Here is a 16,495-nt window from a genome sequence, read left to right as displayed (position 1 = left end):
CACGTTATAACAGCCTTTTATTAAATGTTATCGAAATACCAGCCATATCTGTTAGAAAGAGACATAAATTCTGCACAATTATTTCCACGAGCTGTACTTGTAAAACCAAAAACATCCAATAAAGTGTTTCTTTAAAAGTGTCCCGTTTAAAAAGAGCAGAACATCCTGAGTTTACCATTTTTTTTTTACAGAACCATCTCACAAATAAATGCTTTCAAGAAGTAATTGGGGAAAAAACTGAGGTTGTAAAAACAATAGTAATGAGGGAAAGAATCAGGCAGACTTCACACATTACAATCTATAATTCAGAAATGGTTAAAACAATTTAAACATGTTATAAATGGATTCAGATCTATGCATCTCTGGCTTGTACACGCTTCTGACAGCACATTTGAACATCTGAAGGGCCAAATACTTCTGAATAACCTCTTTCAAGGCACTCCAAAAAAATAAAATAAAATAAAATAAATAAAAAACTCTTACTTGTACAGTTGAGTGAACAGATATTTATTCTTTTTAGTCTTGGGGAAATCTTGAATGAGTGAATGTTGACAAACTGTGAAGGCAGTTTCAGTGTTTATTACACTACATTCCTCAGTAGGGTTGAACTGTACAGACTGTGAATGAAGATATATTAATATACGTGATCAGTTTATTATTAGAATAACAACAGAAAATACTTATGGCATCAAGATAATGAGCAACTCTTGAGGTAATAGGTTTAATGGCGATATGTAAGAAAAGATGAATGAAAATTAACATTGTACCAACACATGGACATCAGAACCTGTTACAGTACAAAACTGTGGCACCATGGAAAATATTAAAGATGATATCCACTCCTTTTCAGTTGAAACAAAGAGAAGATCCCTTTAAATGTGTGACTGTTTTCTTGACCGCACATGAGTTGGATATATCCGACTCAAATCCCGTTTGATTAACCTTATACGACTATAACGTTTTTTTAAGCACAAACCAAATGAACAATCAATAGTTATTAGATTTTAAGCTACAATTATGAATTACAGTGAATTTTACACCATAACAAACGCAACCTTCATGTGTCATCATAAAAAAACAGCACCAGACTGAATTAAATCAAGTTTCCAACACGACTTTGTTTAAAATCACTTGGTCAAAATGTGTCTTTCTCTAGTAAAGACTGGGAAGACAGACTGACTTTGAATCTCTTTTGTAAATTGTATAAAAAAAATAAAAAAAAGATCTCTTATTAAATGTCCTGGTAGTGCTTTTCTAACAAAAGATTTGTGGTAACAAAAGCCACCCGACCAAGACGATGGTTTCTGTTTCTCTCTGTTCCTTCATATATGGTGGTGTCTTTAATCTTACAGTTCACTTTTTAACCCCTTTTATCCATAAACCTCTTGTGTTGTTTAAAGTTTTGTCCCTTTTGCATTCCTCTGGTCTTCATCTCTCGTGGTAACTTTGCAATAACTCTCAGGAATTCACTCCTTTTGCCAGTTTTAGACTTGCTCTCCATGTTTTGGTTGCTGTTAATGTTGTAGTGAGGAAAGTAGTGTCAAACGGTGTCATCTGTTAAAAAACAAAGAGAGAAAACAAAAAGGGAGACGCAGAGTAAATGACTGGGGGATAGTTAGTCAGGTTAAGTTGTTACAGTAACACAACATTAAGAGCAGACGTGTGAAACGGAGAGACCAGTCGGTCACAATAACCGTTTGGCTTAAATGCCAATTGTCAGTGGTAACCATCCCATGATGGCCTTCAGCGACCTGTTCAGAGAGAGGTAACAACACGTCACCAACTGGCAGAAATATCCTGGAAATTCACAAAAATCCACAATACTGTAAATATGTAGACAATCCTTAAATATTTTCTAACTATCTTCATATTTTTATTTTCCATTCTTTAATTTTAGATTTTGTTTCTGGTATCTGTATTTATTTGTGTGCACTGAAAGCTCTACTCACAAGAAATGCAAGTGCACACTCGGAAAAAACAGCTCAACCCCGAATGTACATTTTGTCATGTTTTGCTCACACTCGTATCGTAACTTGAGAGATTTCTGTCTCTCTATTGAAAGTCTATTCCAAAAAAACATTGTTTAAAGGGGTCATGAACTGAGAAATCAACTTGTTTCTTGAGCTTTTGATGTATAAGAATATCCTGTAAGTTTCAGAAGTGAAAACATCCTTGTAACTGAAACAAAAGCTTTTATTGACACCAGGCCCAGCGAACGCCAGATGCTGGAATGTGCCTGTAGGTTAAGCTCCGCCTCCACAGAAGAAGATCATGCCTAATTATGTAGCCCCGCCCCCTGATCCACACATGACACAGCAGGGAAATAACACGAGTGGCGCTAAACTAGACAGAGTAAATAAGCACTAAACATGCTGTTGAAGATCACAAAATATTGTGCAGTGCTTAGTTGTGGAAGAACACAGTCGCTGTGTAACCTTCTTTCAGATCCAAATATTAGAAATGCTCAGCTCACATGAAGCAACTTCTAAATCAACTTCTAAATGTCTGTTCAGTTGTCTCTAAAACATGACAATTTTAATTTGCGGTGCTTCTAATAAGCTGATACAAAGCAGTTGCAATGTTTTACAAAATAAGTATCAGCACTTCTCATCTTTGCACAAATAAAACATAAAAACTGTTTTTCTACCAAATTATATGTTATCTCTTGTTATTATATTCATATTTAACTTATACTGGAAAGGTTTCCATGATCTCTCGGCAAAAAGTCTCGATTTGTTTCCAGAATATGATGCATGATGGATACACGTGGATTAAGTCTGCATTAAAGGGGTCATGTGATGCTGATTTTCAGACCGATGAGCTTAAAATCTATTAAATTGACCCGTTTCAAAAAGGAGCAACAATAATGTACATTATATGGAAACATTTTTTTTTAACCTTAACCATAAACACACTGCATTACACCCAATACACAACAATGTTCTTTTTAGCAACGTCACATGACCCCTTTAAAGGCACTTCACTTTGCTATTTTTAAGACCTGGGACAGTCTTGCACATTTACTCCGGAGCGCTATTTGAGGCTTAATGTATCCCATAATGCGTCATGTTCTGGAAATAAATCACGAGACTTTGATTTAAAATGAAGTTGATTTTAAAATGCAAAAAATGCAAAGAATTTAAAATTAAAATAAAGCTCATTTAGGTAATGGAAAAATTCGACACACACTTGTGGTCTTCATCCTCATTTGAACACTTACAGGCCAAAAACAGGAAATACATCATATAAGTTGTCAAGTGGTCAAGTGCAAAGACCACAAATGTATTTGGACAAGGCATTAGTTTACTCTGACTTAACTTCCTCAAGTCTTAAAAATGACACACCAATAAAAACCCAGCGTATCTCGAGCAGGCCTCTAAACCATTATACAAATAGCATATAACATATTGATTTTGATGTTTTTGAATGCATGCTAACGTCATAAGTGGACCTCAGACAACGGTATAAGATAATTTAAAGAAGCCAATTCATGACCCCTTTAAAAAACACGTTTGAGCTTTCAATGAACGTATTTGATGGAGTTTCTGTATAAGAATTGTCAATCTTTATATGCGAGTAAAAGCCAAATTAAATCGGTTAATCAATTAAAGTGATCATGTCTCTAGTGTAAGGGACAGAAAACTCTCAGGTTTCTCTGAAAATGTAGTTTCGTTTCATTTAATTCAGTTCTCAGTTTGGTCGAGGAACAGACGGACAGCATCTGTTGATGTGTTGTCACTTACCACATCCCTCAGTTTGTAAAAATTACAAAAATCTAACTTAAGTGCTTTACCGTACACATGGTTTCTGTTTATGCAGGCTGAAGCACTGAAGTATTAACTTGTACAAAACCCACAATGTTCCTCTGAGACAAGATAATTTTTCATATTTAAATATCTCAAAAAAGTAATAACATTGAAATTGAAATTTGTTTTGAAAATGCTGGTGAGCAACTGGAATTTTCCCACTTAAAGAAAAAACAGCTTGGAATTCAGTGCAGTTTAACAAAATAATTAAGAGTAATAAAACTATGAAGTAAACAATTAATTAGACATGTATCTATCTACCTATGAATACAAATCTGACTTGTACGTTAATTCCTCCACTTATTTATCTTAAAATATCATCTCTCTTTGAAAATGGTTAATTCGGGTAAAAAATATTTTACGGTCTAAATTGTTTCTTTCTCTCAAAAAAGTTTTACGTAAAATTAGTCATGTTCTGTCAGGGCATACTGTACAGACATTTGCCCTATAAAGGATACATAAAATATATGAATGTCACTGCATTTGATAAAATATCAAACCAAGGAGCTTTTATTTCATAGAAATATGTAAGAACATGTTTCAGGTCAAACATTTCACAACACGAAATTGTTCGATTTGGTGTAGAAATACTGAACAGAAAAAGTGGTTACTTCACCAGGACACCTGTGTAAACTTAAAGTGTCCCTATTATGGATAAATGAAAATGGCCTTTCATGCAGTGTGTAGCACGGCTCTAAGTTCATGAAAACATCCTGCAAAGTTTGAAATCTAAAAGTGCACTGTGAACAGAGTTATTGTCTTTCAAAAGCAAGAGTTGACTCCGAGTCATGAAAACGAGTCATTCAAAAAAACAAATCTTTAGCTGTTTCAAGTTGACGTCAAAATGATATATTTATGTCCGCCAACTTGTTGTGCGTGCAGACCCGGGAAAACATGAACCTCCCCTCCCTCAAACACAGTAGCAGATTCCTGCTCTGCACGGTGAGGGGAAATCCATTAGGGTACAGTCAGGGTGTGTCGAAAAACTCCCTACTCATTTTCTCCTCCAACTTCAAAATCATCCAACATCGCTGCAGAAGCACGACCCAGTGTTTACAAAGTAAACATGCAAGCAGGGTCAAACACCCTTTACAAAAAAAAAGAAAAGGGTAAACCAATGATGTAGGAAGATGTTGAAGTCGGAAGAGAAAAGTGTTGGGAGTTTTTATATATATAACCTGTCTTGAACACATACAAAGGCACGGTTTGGAAAAATGAATCATTAAAGGAATCGTTTGGGAGTCGTTGCACAAAAAAGTAAAAAAAAAAATGCCTATTTTAAGACAATGAAAGTGTTTTTTGACCTTGCATGCATGTCAACCTGTTGGGGACTTCCAAAACCAAAATATGGACCTTTCATTACCCATAATAGGGGCACATCAATGAATCATCTGCAGTGAATGGGTGCCGTCAGAATGAGAGTCCATTCAGCTGATAAAAACAGTAATCCACACCACTCCAGTCCCTCAGTTTACATCCTGTGAAGCTAAAAGCTGCATTTTTGTAAGAAACAAACCCATCAAGACGGATTTAAATTCAAACCACTGCTTCTGGCTACAATATGAGTCCGCTGCTTTTTCCAGTGGAAGAGTCATCTCATCTGAATCAGGTGAGAAATATGCTCCAATCAAGCACAGTTTAAAGAAACATGCCACTTGATTTTGATGTGAAAGGACAACAGTGGAGGAAGCGCTATTATGGATTATGGATTCATACTCTGGCCACAAGCAATAGTTCGAACGCTTTAATGATGCATTGTTTCTTACAAACACAGTTTCTGGTTTCACAAGGCATTAACTGATGGACTGGAGCAGTGTGGATTATTGTGAAGTCTTTATCAGCTGTTTGGACTCTCATTCTGACGGCACCCATTCACTGCAGAGCATCCATTGGTGATAAAATAAGAAATTCATCTACATCCTGACACAGTATATCCACTAAAGATCTGCTGACGCCTGATTTGATATTTGAGATCTAATGCAATGCTATTTAAATGAGGTTAAAGTGTCCAAATACCTTTTGAGGCCAGTGAACTTTCTAACATGTTTTAATAAATGAATGTGTTCAGGCACCTGTGGGGGCAGCTGTATGCTGTCTGCCGCTCTTGATGTCCAAGAAGATTGTGTAGGAGTCATAAGCATACAAGATCCCAGCCACCAGACCGAACACCTGCCAGAGAAGGTCAGCATTATTATCAACAGATGCCAGAAGTGCAGAGGAGGATATAAAGCACTAATAAATCCGATTTGATCGTAAAGACATGAATATAGCATGCATTTGATGCTGAATGTTGGATGTCTCACCCCGCCAGCGATGCGAGCCCCGTCCCCGGATCCCCCGATCACACAGATCAGAGAGGTGATGAGATAGAGTGCTGCACCGATTACAGCGCGGATGAGATCCTGAAGGGACAAACAGAAAATTAAAGCATGCAAAAGCTAGGCTGGACCGTGATGCTAGTGAATTCATACTCACGCTCCAGAGCCAGTTCACCACCAGGAACTGTTTGTCCAGCTCCATCATGAAGACAATGAAGAAGATGATGGCAAAGACCATCTCACAGATGGCCACCGCTGAATAGCCGCCATACATTGACGCGGCATAACAGATGAGGATGATGAAGCTGAGCAGCTGCAGAAAACACACACACATGCAGTTTAATAACTTAAAAGAAACTCGACTGCATCAGAGTAGAAGTGTGTAAGGATGGGAACATGGTTTTGGTCAAGGTTTAGCTAGTTAGCATTAGCAGTTAGCCCTTGCTGATAGATAGCGTATTCATACAGTTCTGCAGTGAGCCTGTTTCTCTATTGCAATAGTGTTATTATCATTAAAGTCACAATAAAAGGTAAGAAGTGACAGATCTTGGTAACACTTTAGTTTAGGGTCCAATTCTCACAGCCAACTAGTTGTTTATCATCATGCATATTACTAGCATATACTAGCAGATATTAATGCCTTATTCTACGTGACTATATTTTAGATCCCTTAATCCGACCCCATACCCAATTTAACAGATAACTTACTATCAATAAACAGCAAATTAGGAGTTTATTGAGGCAAAAGTCAGTTAATGGTTAGTTAATAGTGAGAACTGGTCCCCAAACTAAAGAGACCCAGATCTTTCTTCTGATGATTGTTGAGGGACAAGTTTAAGCTGATTGACTGGAGGCTGTCATTTTCACCGGAAGATCATTTAAACATTAAATGGAAAAAGAGAAGTTGAAAAATAAATTGGATGCATTGTTCATAATAGAAAAGAGATCCATATTTCTGCAGGTTCATTTCATGCTGACCTTAACAAAAACTAAATGAAAACATTTGAGTAGCTACATCTTTCAAATGCACTTTAAACTGAAACTGAATTGAAATGACAAGATTCCAAAAGAAAACAAAAATGGCAACAAATTAATTTGTAATTAGACACATTCTAAAACTTGAAACAATTACACTTGGCCTACATAAAACACGGGAAATGCCACTGGAAAACACCAACACTAGACTGTGCTGAGAAATCAATGTTTTAACACGTGTTAAACATGTTGAATAAAACCAATAAACTTTGGCAGCCATAAAATACTAAAACTGAAACTGAAACAAACTAGAAACTTCTTGAAAAAAAAACCCTTACAATGACAGAATGAAAACTAAGAACAAGTTATCTACTGTAAATGATAAGAAAATTAAAACAGAAAAAAAGACTAACTTTAAAATTCAAATCTATGATTGCTCTGCTTCATTGAAAAGTAGTTTTATATTGTAGACAATATTGTATTTTGTTTTTCTGTCCATTTGCTTCCATTAATAATAATTTTCAATTTATATAGTCATATTACATAAAACAAACCGTAACTTGAAATGACTTTTCAATGTGGTTTAACTGTCCAAATACCGGTTAAGGCCAGTGTACTTTCATGTTTTAATAAAAAAATAATTGTAATATTGTCTGTCCATATGCCTCTAGTAGTATTAATTTGCTCATATAAAACAATCCCTAACTTGTTCAGTTGTCTCTTGCGTAAGATGTAGAAAACATCTGTGTTCATTATTTTCCCAAATGTCTTTGGCGTTTTAGTGTGGAAACTCTCCCTCTCCAGTGCGTCACCCATGTTTACTGCCAATTCACCAAAGCTGTCTACTGTACCCACAATTCATCTGCTCTAGGTGTCAGTTAACAGTGCAGCTCTGATTCGCTCACATCCTATGGAGATCTGTGAAGCTTTTCCAAGTCTGATTACTAAAACATGTGGTGAAGACTAAAGAGAGGACTACGGCACGGATGTAAACACAGCACAATTCACAAAGTTGTAGACGAGATTGAAGGCCCTTATATGGTTAAAAACAGAGAACTATTACAAGAATACTTTAGGGAGTACAAGACTATTATGACTGTCTAATCAAAAAGCCCATAAACTCAACACTGTGCCGCTGGGATCTAAATAAACACTGCTGGCAACAACTGGGAAACAGCAGCGGACATTAGTCAACATTAATCTACAGTATGACTCATGGTTTGATTGGAAAGAATGACAAGTACGCAGATTGAAATAAGATTACAAAGTTTTCAACATGCTTACATTTTAAACTTTAAACTTATCCTGACAAGCCTAATTAAATTGTAAAGAAAGAAAGAAAGAAAAGGGAAAGGAAGCCTTAGCAAACACTATTTGTTTCATACTTGTTTGAAGGACCGTACAGGTGTTCTTGCGTGGTTCAGTTCATCTTGCCGTGGTTTGTGGTGGTGTTAAAGATTTGTACACATGCTGCTGCTGAACACCTGTGCCTTGTGTTTGCTATGATCTGCTGCCAGACTAACAATTGATAAAACACAGAATAATACTGCTTTCTCAAACAGGAAGACTCTTAATGTGTTAGGAGGCAAGTTTCCTGTTTTCTGTCACTTGGGGAAAACACAAACGTATGCTACCATGGCAATATCTACCAAACATTAAACGAAACATGATTTTCTAAATGCATGCTATTGATCTTAAAGTAACGATTCATGGTTTCCCACCAGCGTTAGGGTTAGTTTCCAGCTACCAGCAGCATTTTTGACGATTTTCTCTATTTCAAGGCCCCCAGAATTTTTTTTTTTTTTTTGGTATGAATATCTGAACATACATCAAAATAAAGATCAGTCCCTCTACCTTATTAAAAATAAAAATTAAATAAAATCAACAATGTAGGCAGGTTTCATAAAGCAACATTATGAGCAAAAAACTGATAACTGTGTTTATTTTCTTATCAGAGACTACATTTGGATCATATTCATTTCAATATTCAAAGCAAAGATGCAGTAGATCGCTTCCATCAACAACCGTCAAGCTTCGCAGTCCTTTACTGCTTCCGACAGTTCACTGTGGAACTTTAGACAGTTTTTATTTATACACTGTTTATTGTTGATGCTCATATTATTTTTCATATGCATCTGCTTACATATGAGATTGCTTATTTTGCGTAAGCATAGACTCTTTATCCACTGCAAGCTCAGATTCAGTTGATCTACATTCATCGAACCGACAACTGATGTACAGAAGCGGTCCTTGTCGTACGTGCCTGCTCTTTCACTAAACGTGTCACTCAGATGTACATCACAATACAGAAGTAAAGATCTGTCGCTACTTTGTTTGATTCTGACTTTAATCGCTGTTTCACAATTCACTGTTTACTGTCTCAACACGTTCCTGGTGTCATTTTTAATGTTTCATTGGTGCTTTTGTTTGTCTTCATCAAACCACTTTCCTTTTTCTCTGCAGTTATTTCAATCCTTTTTCACTATCCACTCACTGTCTCGTGTTACATCACTGATGGATATCTGGGATTATTATCTGTATTGGCCACATGTTATATTTGTCACTGTGTCTCTTCAGGGTCTGTGTCATTTATTACTGGAACAATCCACTCACCGGAATATAAATACTATTACAATCTTTGGGAAATTGAGTGTTTTAACCACACATATAGCCCATGAGCTCATTTTCACCTCAATTTGACCAAAACAACAACAACACTGATAAACTGACTGATGTACTACACTGATATTCTGATGCCCCTTATTTCATAAATAAAAGAGACAACACAATACTAGTGCACTGATCCAATCTTACCCAGGAAAACGTGCAGCTATCCTGGGGTTAAGAAGTCAAATGCTGGCCTTACACAGAACACCACTTATAGGCGACTGTAAACAAGCCATTTTTAGTACAGAGTTTTCATTTTCAGCTAAGCTCCGAATACCAGAGAAAGGGCTGATAAAGGCATGCCAGGAGCTGCACAGTCTTATCTCTTTACGTGCCTTTGAAACGAAGCCAGCTTGAGGGCACATAAATATACCGCTGCCAGCAGAACGACTGCAGTTTGCCTTCAACCTACTCCGTTTGACTGAAGTCACAGTTCTTCGCAGCGAAGCGGGCGGCATGATGTCATCAGGCACCCCTCCTTCATGCACATATGTATCGGAGCTTTATGAGTTGTGGGGACTGGCACAAACTGCCTCTATGAGCCTCACAGGGAGACTGAGCTCCAGGCAGAGCACAATGAAGCTCTATTGAAGGATGCAGCGCTGGCCCTTTAAGAACACCCACTGCTGAGGGCCCCGAGCTGCACAGGGTCACGAGGGTGAACGGATAAATAAGGAAACACCAGAAATAAAGAATGACTAAAAGTACATACACACACACACACACACAAAAAATCATTCACTGTAATGCAAAAACATGGTAAATAAACACGCAGCCAACTGTACTTCCATAGCCTAATTAGTTACAGTTGTGTATATTACAAGGAATATTAAACACCCCAACACTGATCATTTAACAAAGACGCATTTAGTGATGTCAAGATGCTCACTGCTTGTTCGAGTGACAAGAGAGCAAACCTTCCTGCATCTGTTTACATTTGACCAATCATAAGAGAGCTATACAGTACATCACTCATCTACTGTTAGTCTCAGTAAAAGTCTCAACATGAATGGCAATTTACTGTAAGTCACTAGGCGTGTCGTTTTATTTCCAGTGACTCAACACATTTAGATGTGGGTGTGTCTGCACGACAAAACTGATTTCTTGAAAAGGAGTACATGATGTCCAACGTTCATGACCTTAACGTGCAATTAGTTATATAGCATGCTATTACTCCTCAAAGTGCCACAGTTTTCTGGGTTAGTTAGTTATTAGGTAGTTATTCCATCATAGGCCAATGCAACAAATGCAGATTATTGTGATAAGGACACAATATGCTGATGATATTTTTCAACAGGATACAGAAAGTAGGCCATGTGAAATGTGGTGAACTAGGAATGCTTCATTGAGGCATAATAAATGATAGAGCCGGGCCGGTTTATCATTCTGGCATTTATCTGTGTTTTCTCTGATGGTTTATGTCTTGTATGCAAAGACATGGTGAGTTTATGTGTTAACAAAAGTCCCTCCGTCAGCTCCGGTTTGAATTATTTACTCTGAACAAATTTTCTAACAAGAAATTTGTTTAGCCATTTTATTAATTTGCTATTGCTTCATGTTTTTTTTCTCTCTTTTTACAATACGAAAAGCTATTACAGACTATTTATGCTTAGTTTAAAGGGTAAGTTCACCACAAATGAAAATTGCATCATCATTTATTCATACTTGCGTTTCAATGCTTTCTTCCACAAAAGCAGAAACAAATAGAGACCAAGGTCTGTCAAGCTCCAAAAGAATGAATGTCATGTGATGACTTGACATATTTTAAATAAGAATGAGGTATGATAATGAGCTGTGGGGGCGGCGAAGGAATTTCAGTAATTTGTTACAGTACTGTGCATCATTTAGAATAGGACTGAGAACGTTTTTAAATAGACATTAAATATCTTCACTTGAACGGAATTTCAATTGGGGTTACAAACACTTTAAAGAGTTCCACTTTGAATTAGAATTCAAGGAAGTTGAAAGAGACCGAAATAAATCCTAAACACAATGAACTTTGAACGAGAAAAGTGAGCCACAGACTGGCAGACAAACAGAAAAATAGCTAGAACAGACAGAAAGACAAAACAAACAATCCACAGACAGAGCGATAGTCAGACAGAACAAAACACTGAATGAGCAACACACAGAATAAATGAAAACCCAGACAAACAAACAAACAATCCACAGACAGACACCGGGACAGAACAAAATAACTATATACAGACAAAATAAACAAACAATCCAGACAAACAGACACCGGGACAGAACTAAAGAACTATATACAGACAAAACAAACAAACAATCCACAGACAGACAACAGAACATGAAAAAAAGAACTATATACAGACAAAACAAACAAACAATCCACAGACAGACCCCGGGACGGAACAAAAGAACTATATACAGACAAAACAAACAAACAATCCACAGACAGACCCCGGGACGGAACAAAAGAACTATATACAGACAAAACAAACAAACAATCCACAGACAGACACCGGGACGGAACAAAAGAACTATATACAGACAAAACAAACAAACAACCCACAGACAGACACCGGGACGAAACAAAAAACTATATACAGACAAAACAAACAAACAATCCACAGACAGACACCGGGACAGAACTAAAGAACTATATACAGACAAAACAAACAAACAATCCACAGACAGACAACGGAACATGAAAAAAAGAACTATATACAGACAAAACAAACAAACAATCCACAGACAGACACCGGGACGGAACAAAAGAACTATATACAGACAAAACAAACAAACAATCCACAGACAGACCCCGGGACGGAACAAAAGAACTATATACAGACAAAACAAACAAACAATCCACAGACAGACACCGGGACGGAACAAAAGAACTATATACAGACAAAACAAACAAACAAACAACCCACAGACAGACACCGGGACGAAACAAAAAACTATATACAGACAAAACAAACAAACAATCCACAGACAGACACCGGGACAGAACTAAAGAACTATATACAGACAAAACAAACAAACAATCCACAGACAGACAACGGAACAGAAAAAAAAAGAACTATATACAGACAAAACAAACAAACAATCCACAGACAGACACCGGGACGGAACAAAAGAACTATATACAGACAAAACAAACAAACAAACAATCCACAGACAGACCCCGGGACGGAACAAAAGAACTATATACAGACAAAATAAACAAACAATCCACAGACAGACACCGGGACGGAACAAAAGAACTATATACAGACAAAACAAACAAACAACCCACAGACAGACACCGGGACGGAACAAAAAACTATATACAGACAAAACAAAAACAAACAACCCACAGACAGACACCGGGACAGAACTAAAGAACTATATACAGACAAAACAAACAAACAATCCACAGACAGACACCGGGACGGAACAAAAGAACTATATACAGACAAAACAAACAAACAATCCACAGACAGACACCGGGATGGAACAAAAGAACTATATACAGACAAAACAAACAAACAACCCACAGACAGACACCGGGATGGAACAAAAGAACTATATACAGACAAAACAAACAAACAACCCACAGACAGACACCGGGACAAAACAAAATACAGACAAAACAAAAACAAACAACCCACAGACAGACACCGGGACAGAACAAAAGAACTATATACAGACAAAACAAAAACAATCCACAGACAGACACCGGAACAGAACAAAAGAACTATATACAGACAAAACAAAAACAATCCACAGACAGACACAAGGACAGAACTAAAGAACTATATACAGACAAAACAAACAAAAGAACAAACAAGCATATCAACGTACAACAGACTGACGGATAGACAGACAGATCGAACGAATAGGTAGACAGACAAACAAAGTATGAATGCGCATAGAACTACTGATAAAAGAATGAAAGCGTAAACAATCATACGACAGACAGTTAGAATGACAGATGGACAGAACCAACAAACAGGCTAAACAAATCTATGACAGACAGAACAATACATATCATCAACAGACAGAATAAATGAAAACAACCATACGCCAGAGATTTATAAAATGAATAAACGAACCAACAAACATTAGAATGTACGACATATGACAGATATGTAGGTATTCAGTTTTAGATATTTTTGGTATTCAAAGGCCTGCTGTGTTACAGTCCTTAAACATTTGGCCATGGTCACCCACAACTACTACTTTCTGTGGACGGAGAGACGTGATAAGAGAGAACAGCAGCCTGGTCTCTGTGGTTCCAGCAGATGGGTGACGCCTCGTGAACTCTGACCTCACACACACACACCATCAAGCACATGGTCTACATTCCATGCCACCTCCTCCCAAAAGCAGACACTAGTGTGTCAGTGTGAAGTTTCAAATGCCTCTGCAATGAGAGCTATTTCATTCACCATTAAAACTCTTTTAGCCCCAGTGTTATACGCTTAAGACAAGACTGAATATGTAGTGATACAGTTTCATAATTATATTCGCAACCATACTCTATGTAAGGCAAGTTTATGTTACTTTGAACAGCTGCTTGAATGCAACTGTGTGACAACTACGCCACTTTCCTCGGATCTATTTTTAGCTCTTAAAGTATGTGGTTTATACTCAAAAGTGAAGACTCTGACAGACACTTTACACACTATAAGACTAAATGTTTAGCACATATGCTGTATGATTAATTAAAAACAAACGAGGAGCGTCTCAATGACAAGAGATCATTTTAATCCAAAGTATTTTGTTTATTTATTCTGTAACTGAAGTTATTCCTCTCGGCACAGTGCAAGCCTCTTAAAAGATTAGATGTAAAGTTAAAGTCGGAGTCATGTTGATAACTTACTATTTCTGCGGTCAGGATCGTTCCTTTCCGAGTTCGCACGTAGAGCTTCAGTTTCTCCAAACAGCCTCCGAACGGACTTGCATCGGTTTCTGCCATTCTCGAGATGTTTTCCTGTGAATTAACGTCTTCGTATGAAGCCTAGTTCCCGTATCAACAAACTCTCACAAAAAAGTATTGACTGATTCAGACCGTCAACTTTGACGCAGCGTCTTCATAAACTTTCTAAATGTGTGTCGCACTGTTGTAGAGCGGAGAGGAACGCGCGCGCGCGTGTGTGCGTGCACTGCGTGAGTGCGCGTGTGCGGGGCGTTGGCTTTAGTGTATACTTGCTCTTTTTCTTGAAGGTAAATCCCGGACGACTCGGCAGCTGAATTACCTTCAAGTCTGAGTATGCAGAGTGCTAGGATTTGAAACGTGAAATATAGCTGTGAGTGGTGGAAATTTTCATTCAGTGCTGAGCTCTCTTTATTACATTCATAAAGAGGTTTACAAAAAAGGAAACCACCATAGCCCCAGTTTAAAACCGCATTGGAAAACTAAAACTCTACTTTTTTTTAGATGTTTATGTGATCCACTACTTTTAAATATACAAAACGTATGCTAACAAATGAATTAATTATGAATAAAATTATTTTTATGATTACCCCAAGTTTATTTGTGTTGTTTCCTTATGCAAAGTATAAATTATATAACTAAACAAATTAATAATTAATTAGGTGAATTTAGGCACTTGAATTTCTCATTGTATTTCTCTACATTTTAGTTATTTAAATAACATGAGTTATTACTCTACCAACATATCTATATGTAGGCTATAATCCCTGATATAAGGTCTCTCTCTCTCTCTCTCTCTCTCACACACACACACACACACACACACACACATGGCTCAGTATTGTTAGCCTGTAGCTGTTCTATGTCTTTTCTGTGTTTCCTAGTTCCTTGTTTTCTTGCCTAGCATTGTTTCTTCACCTTGGACTGTTGACTAATTTCTGATTGTTTGCTGCCTGCCCTGACCTTCTCCTGTTTTGTGGATTATCCTTGTCTTACCCTGGTTTATACCCGTTTACTGGTGTGTGACCTTGCCTGTTTGACCACTCACTTGGTTCCATGTTACAGTGTGTTTTAAAATAACTTAAAATCAGTAATACCGTTTTTTTTTTTTTTTTATGAAATCAACATTTATTATAAATTTTGCGTCATATTAAATTGTCTTTTCCCAAATAACAGTACTGATAATTATTTAAAAAAAGCAACATTAAACATTGTAGTATTCCAAAAAGTTTCTTCAGACAAAATATGATTTTATATACATTTTGATTTTGCAGTTAAATATGACCCACCCATGTTCTTGACAGGTTTCTTGAAATAAACCCTTTAAATAATTCAGTATGATGTATATCAAAGTAGCGTGGTATTACCATTTGATATGATTGAGCCATGGTTCTGCTACAATGCGTTTTGGGGCCTATAGTTATTAATGTTATTTTTTTTTATCTCCTTTTTTCTTTCATTTTTTGCTTCTTTATTTACAGTCATATATGTTACTCAACAAACATTGTTATTATGTTTAAAACAGTTGTGAAGGTATGTGAAAATCGTGATTAATATAAATAATAATATAATAAACACATTTATTTTTGTTATTGACTTCTGGTCCAACAGGTCTAACGGTTCCACAATTTACTAAATATCTCCCTCTTCTGGTCTAAAAAGTCACCAACCACGTCAGTTATAAGACCAGGAATGATAAACAATCCTACATCTTGCATCCCTAGAGAACTCAAAGTGTTTCAACCCTAAGATAAACATTTTAATCAAAAATTAGTCAGTATTCCTTTGATCACACAGGGAAATTACAATGCTTTCAATAAAAAAACAACACACTGGAGCATTAA

At 36.8% G+C, this 16,495-nt stretch overlaps 1 protein-coding gene across 2 annotated transcripts; it reads right to left on the bottom strand.

Moving 5' to 3' along the window:
• On the bottom strand, window positions 1–14,895 carry plp2b (proteolipid protein 2b). Of its 2 annotated transcripts, none has more exons than XM_052603632.1 (5): window positions 14,598–14,893; window positions 6,282–6,437; window positions 6,110–6,208; window positions 5,879–5,975; window positions 1–1,554 (listed from the first exon to the last, which is right to left on the bottom strand). In XM_052603632.1, the coding sequence occupies exons 1-5, from the start codon at window positions 14,691–14,693 to the stop codon at window positions 1,541–1,543; spliced, it is 462 nt and encodes a 153-aa protein (XP_052459592.1). In that variant the 5' UTR covers window positions 14,694–14,893; the 3' UTR covers window positions 1–1,540. The 2 variants fall into 2 exon arrangements, with proteins under 2 accessions (XP_052459592.1, XP_052459594.1); XM_052603634.1 differs by lacking the exon at window positions 1–1,554 and adding an exon at window positions 1,562–1,751 and having other exon boundaries at window positions 14,598–14,895.
• Between the last annotated feature and the right edge of the window lie 1,600 nt (window positions 14,896–16,495).

Source organism: Carassius gibelio, chromosome A8 (genome assembly GCF_023724105.1).
Source record: "Carassius gibelio isolate Cgi1373 ecotype wild population from Czech Republic chromosome A8, carGib1.2-hapl.c, whole genome shotgun sequence".
NCBI classification, from domain to species: domain Eukaryota; kingdom Metazoa; phylum Chordata; class Actinopteri; order Cypriniformes; family Cyprinidae; genus Carassius; species Carassius gibelio.
The sequence above is the reverse complement of the archived record's forward strand: the minus strand, read 5'-3'. Positions and strand labels throughout refer to the sequence as shown.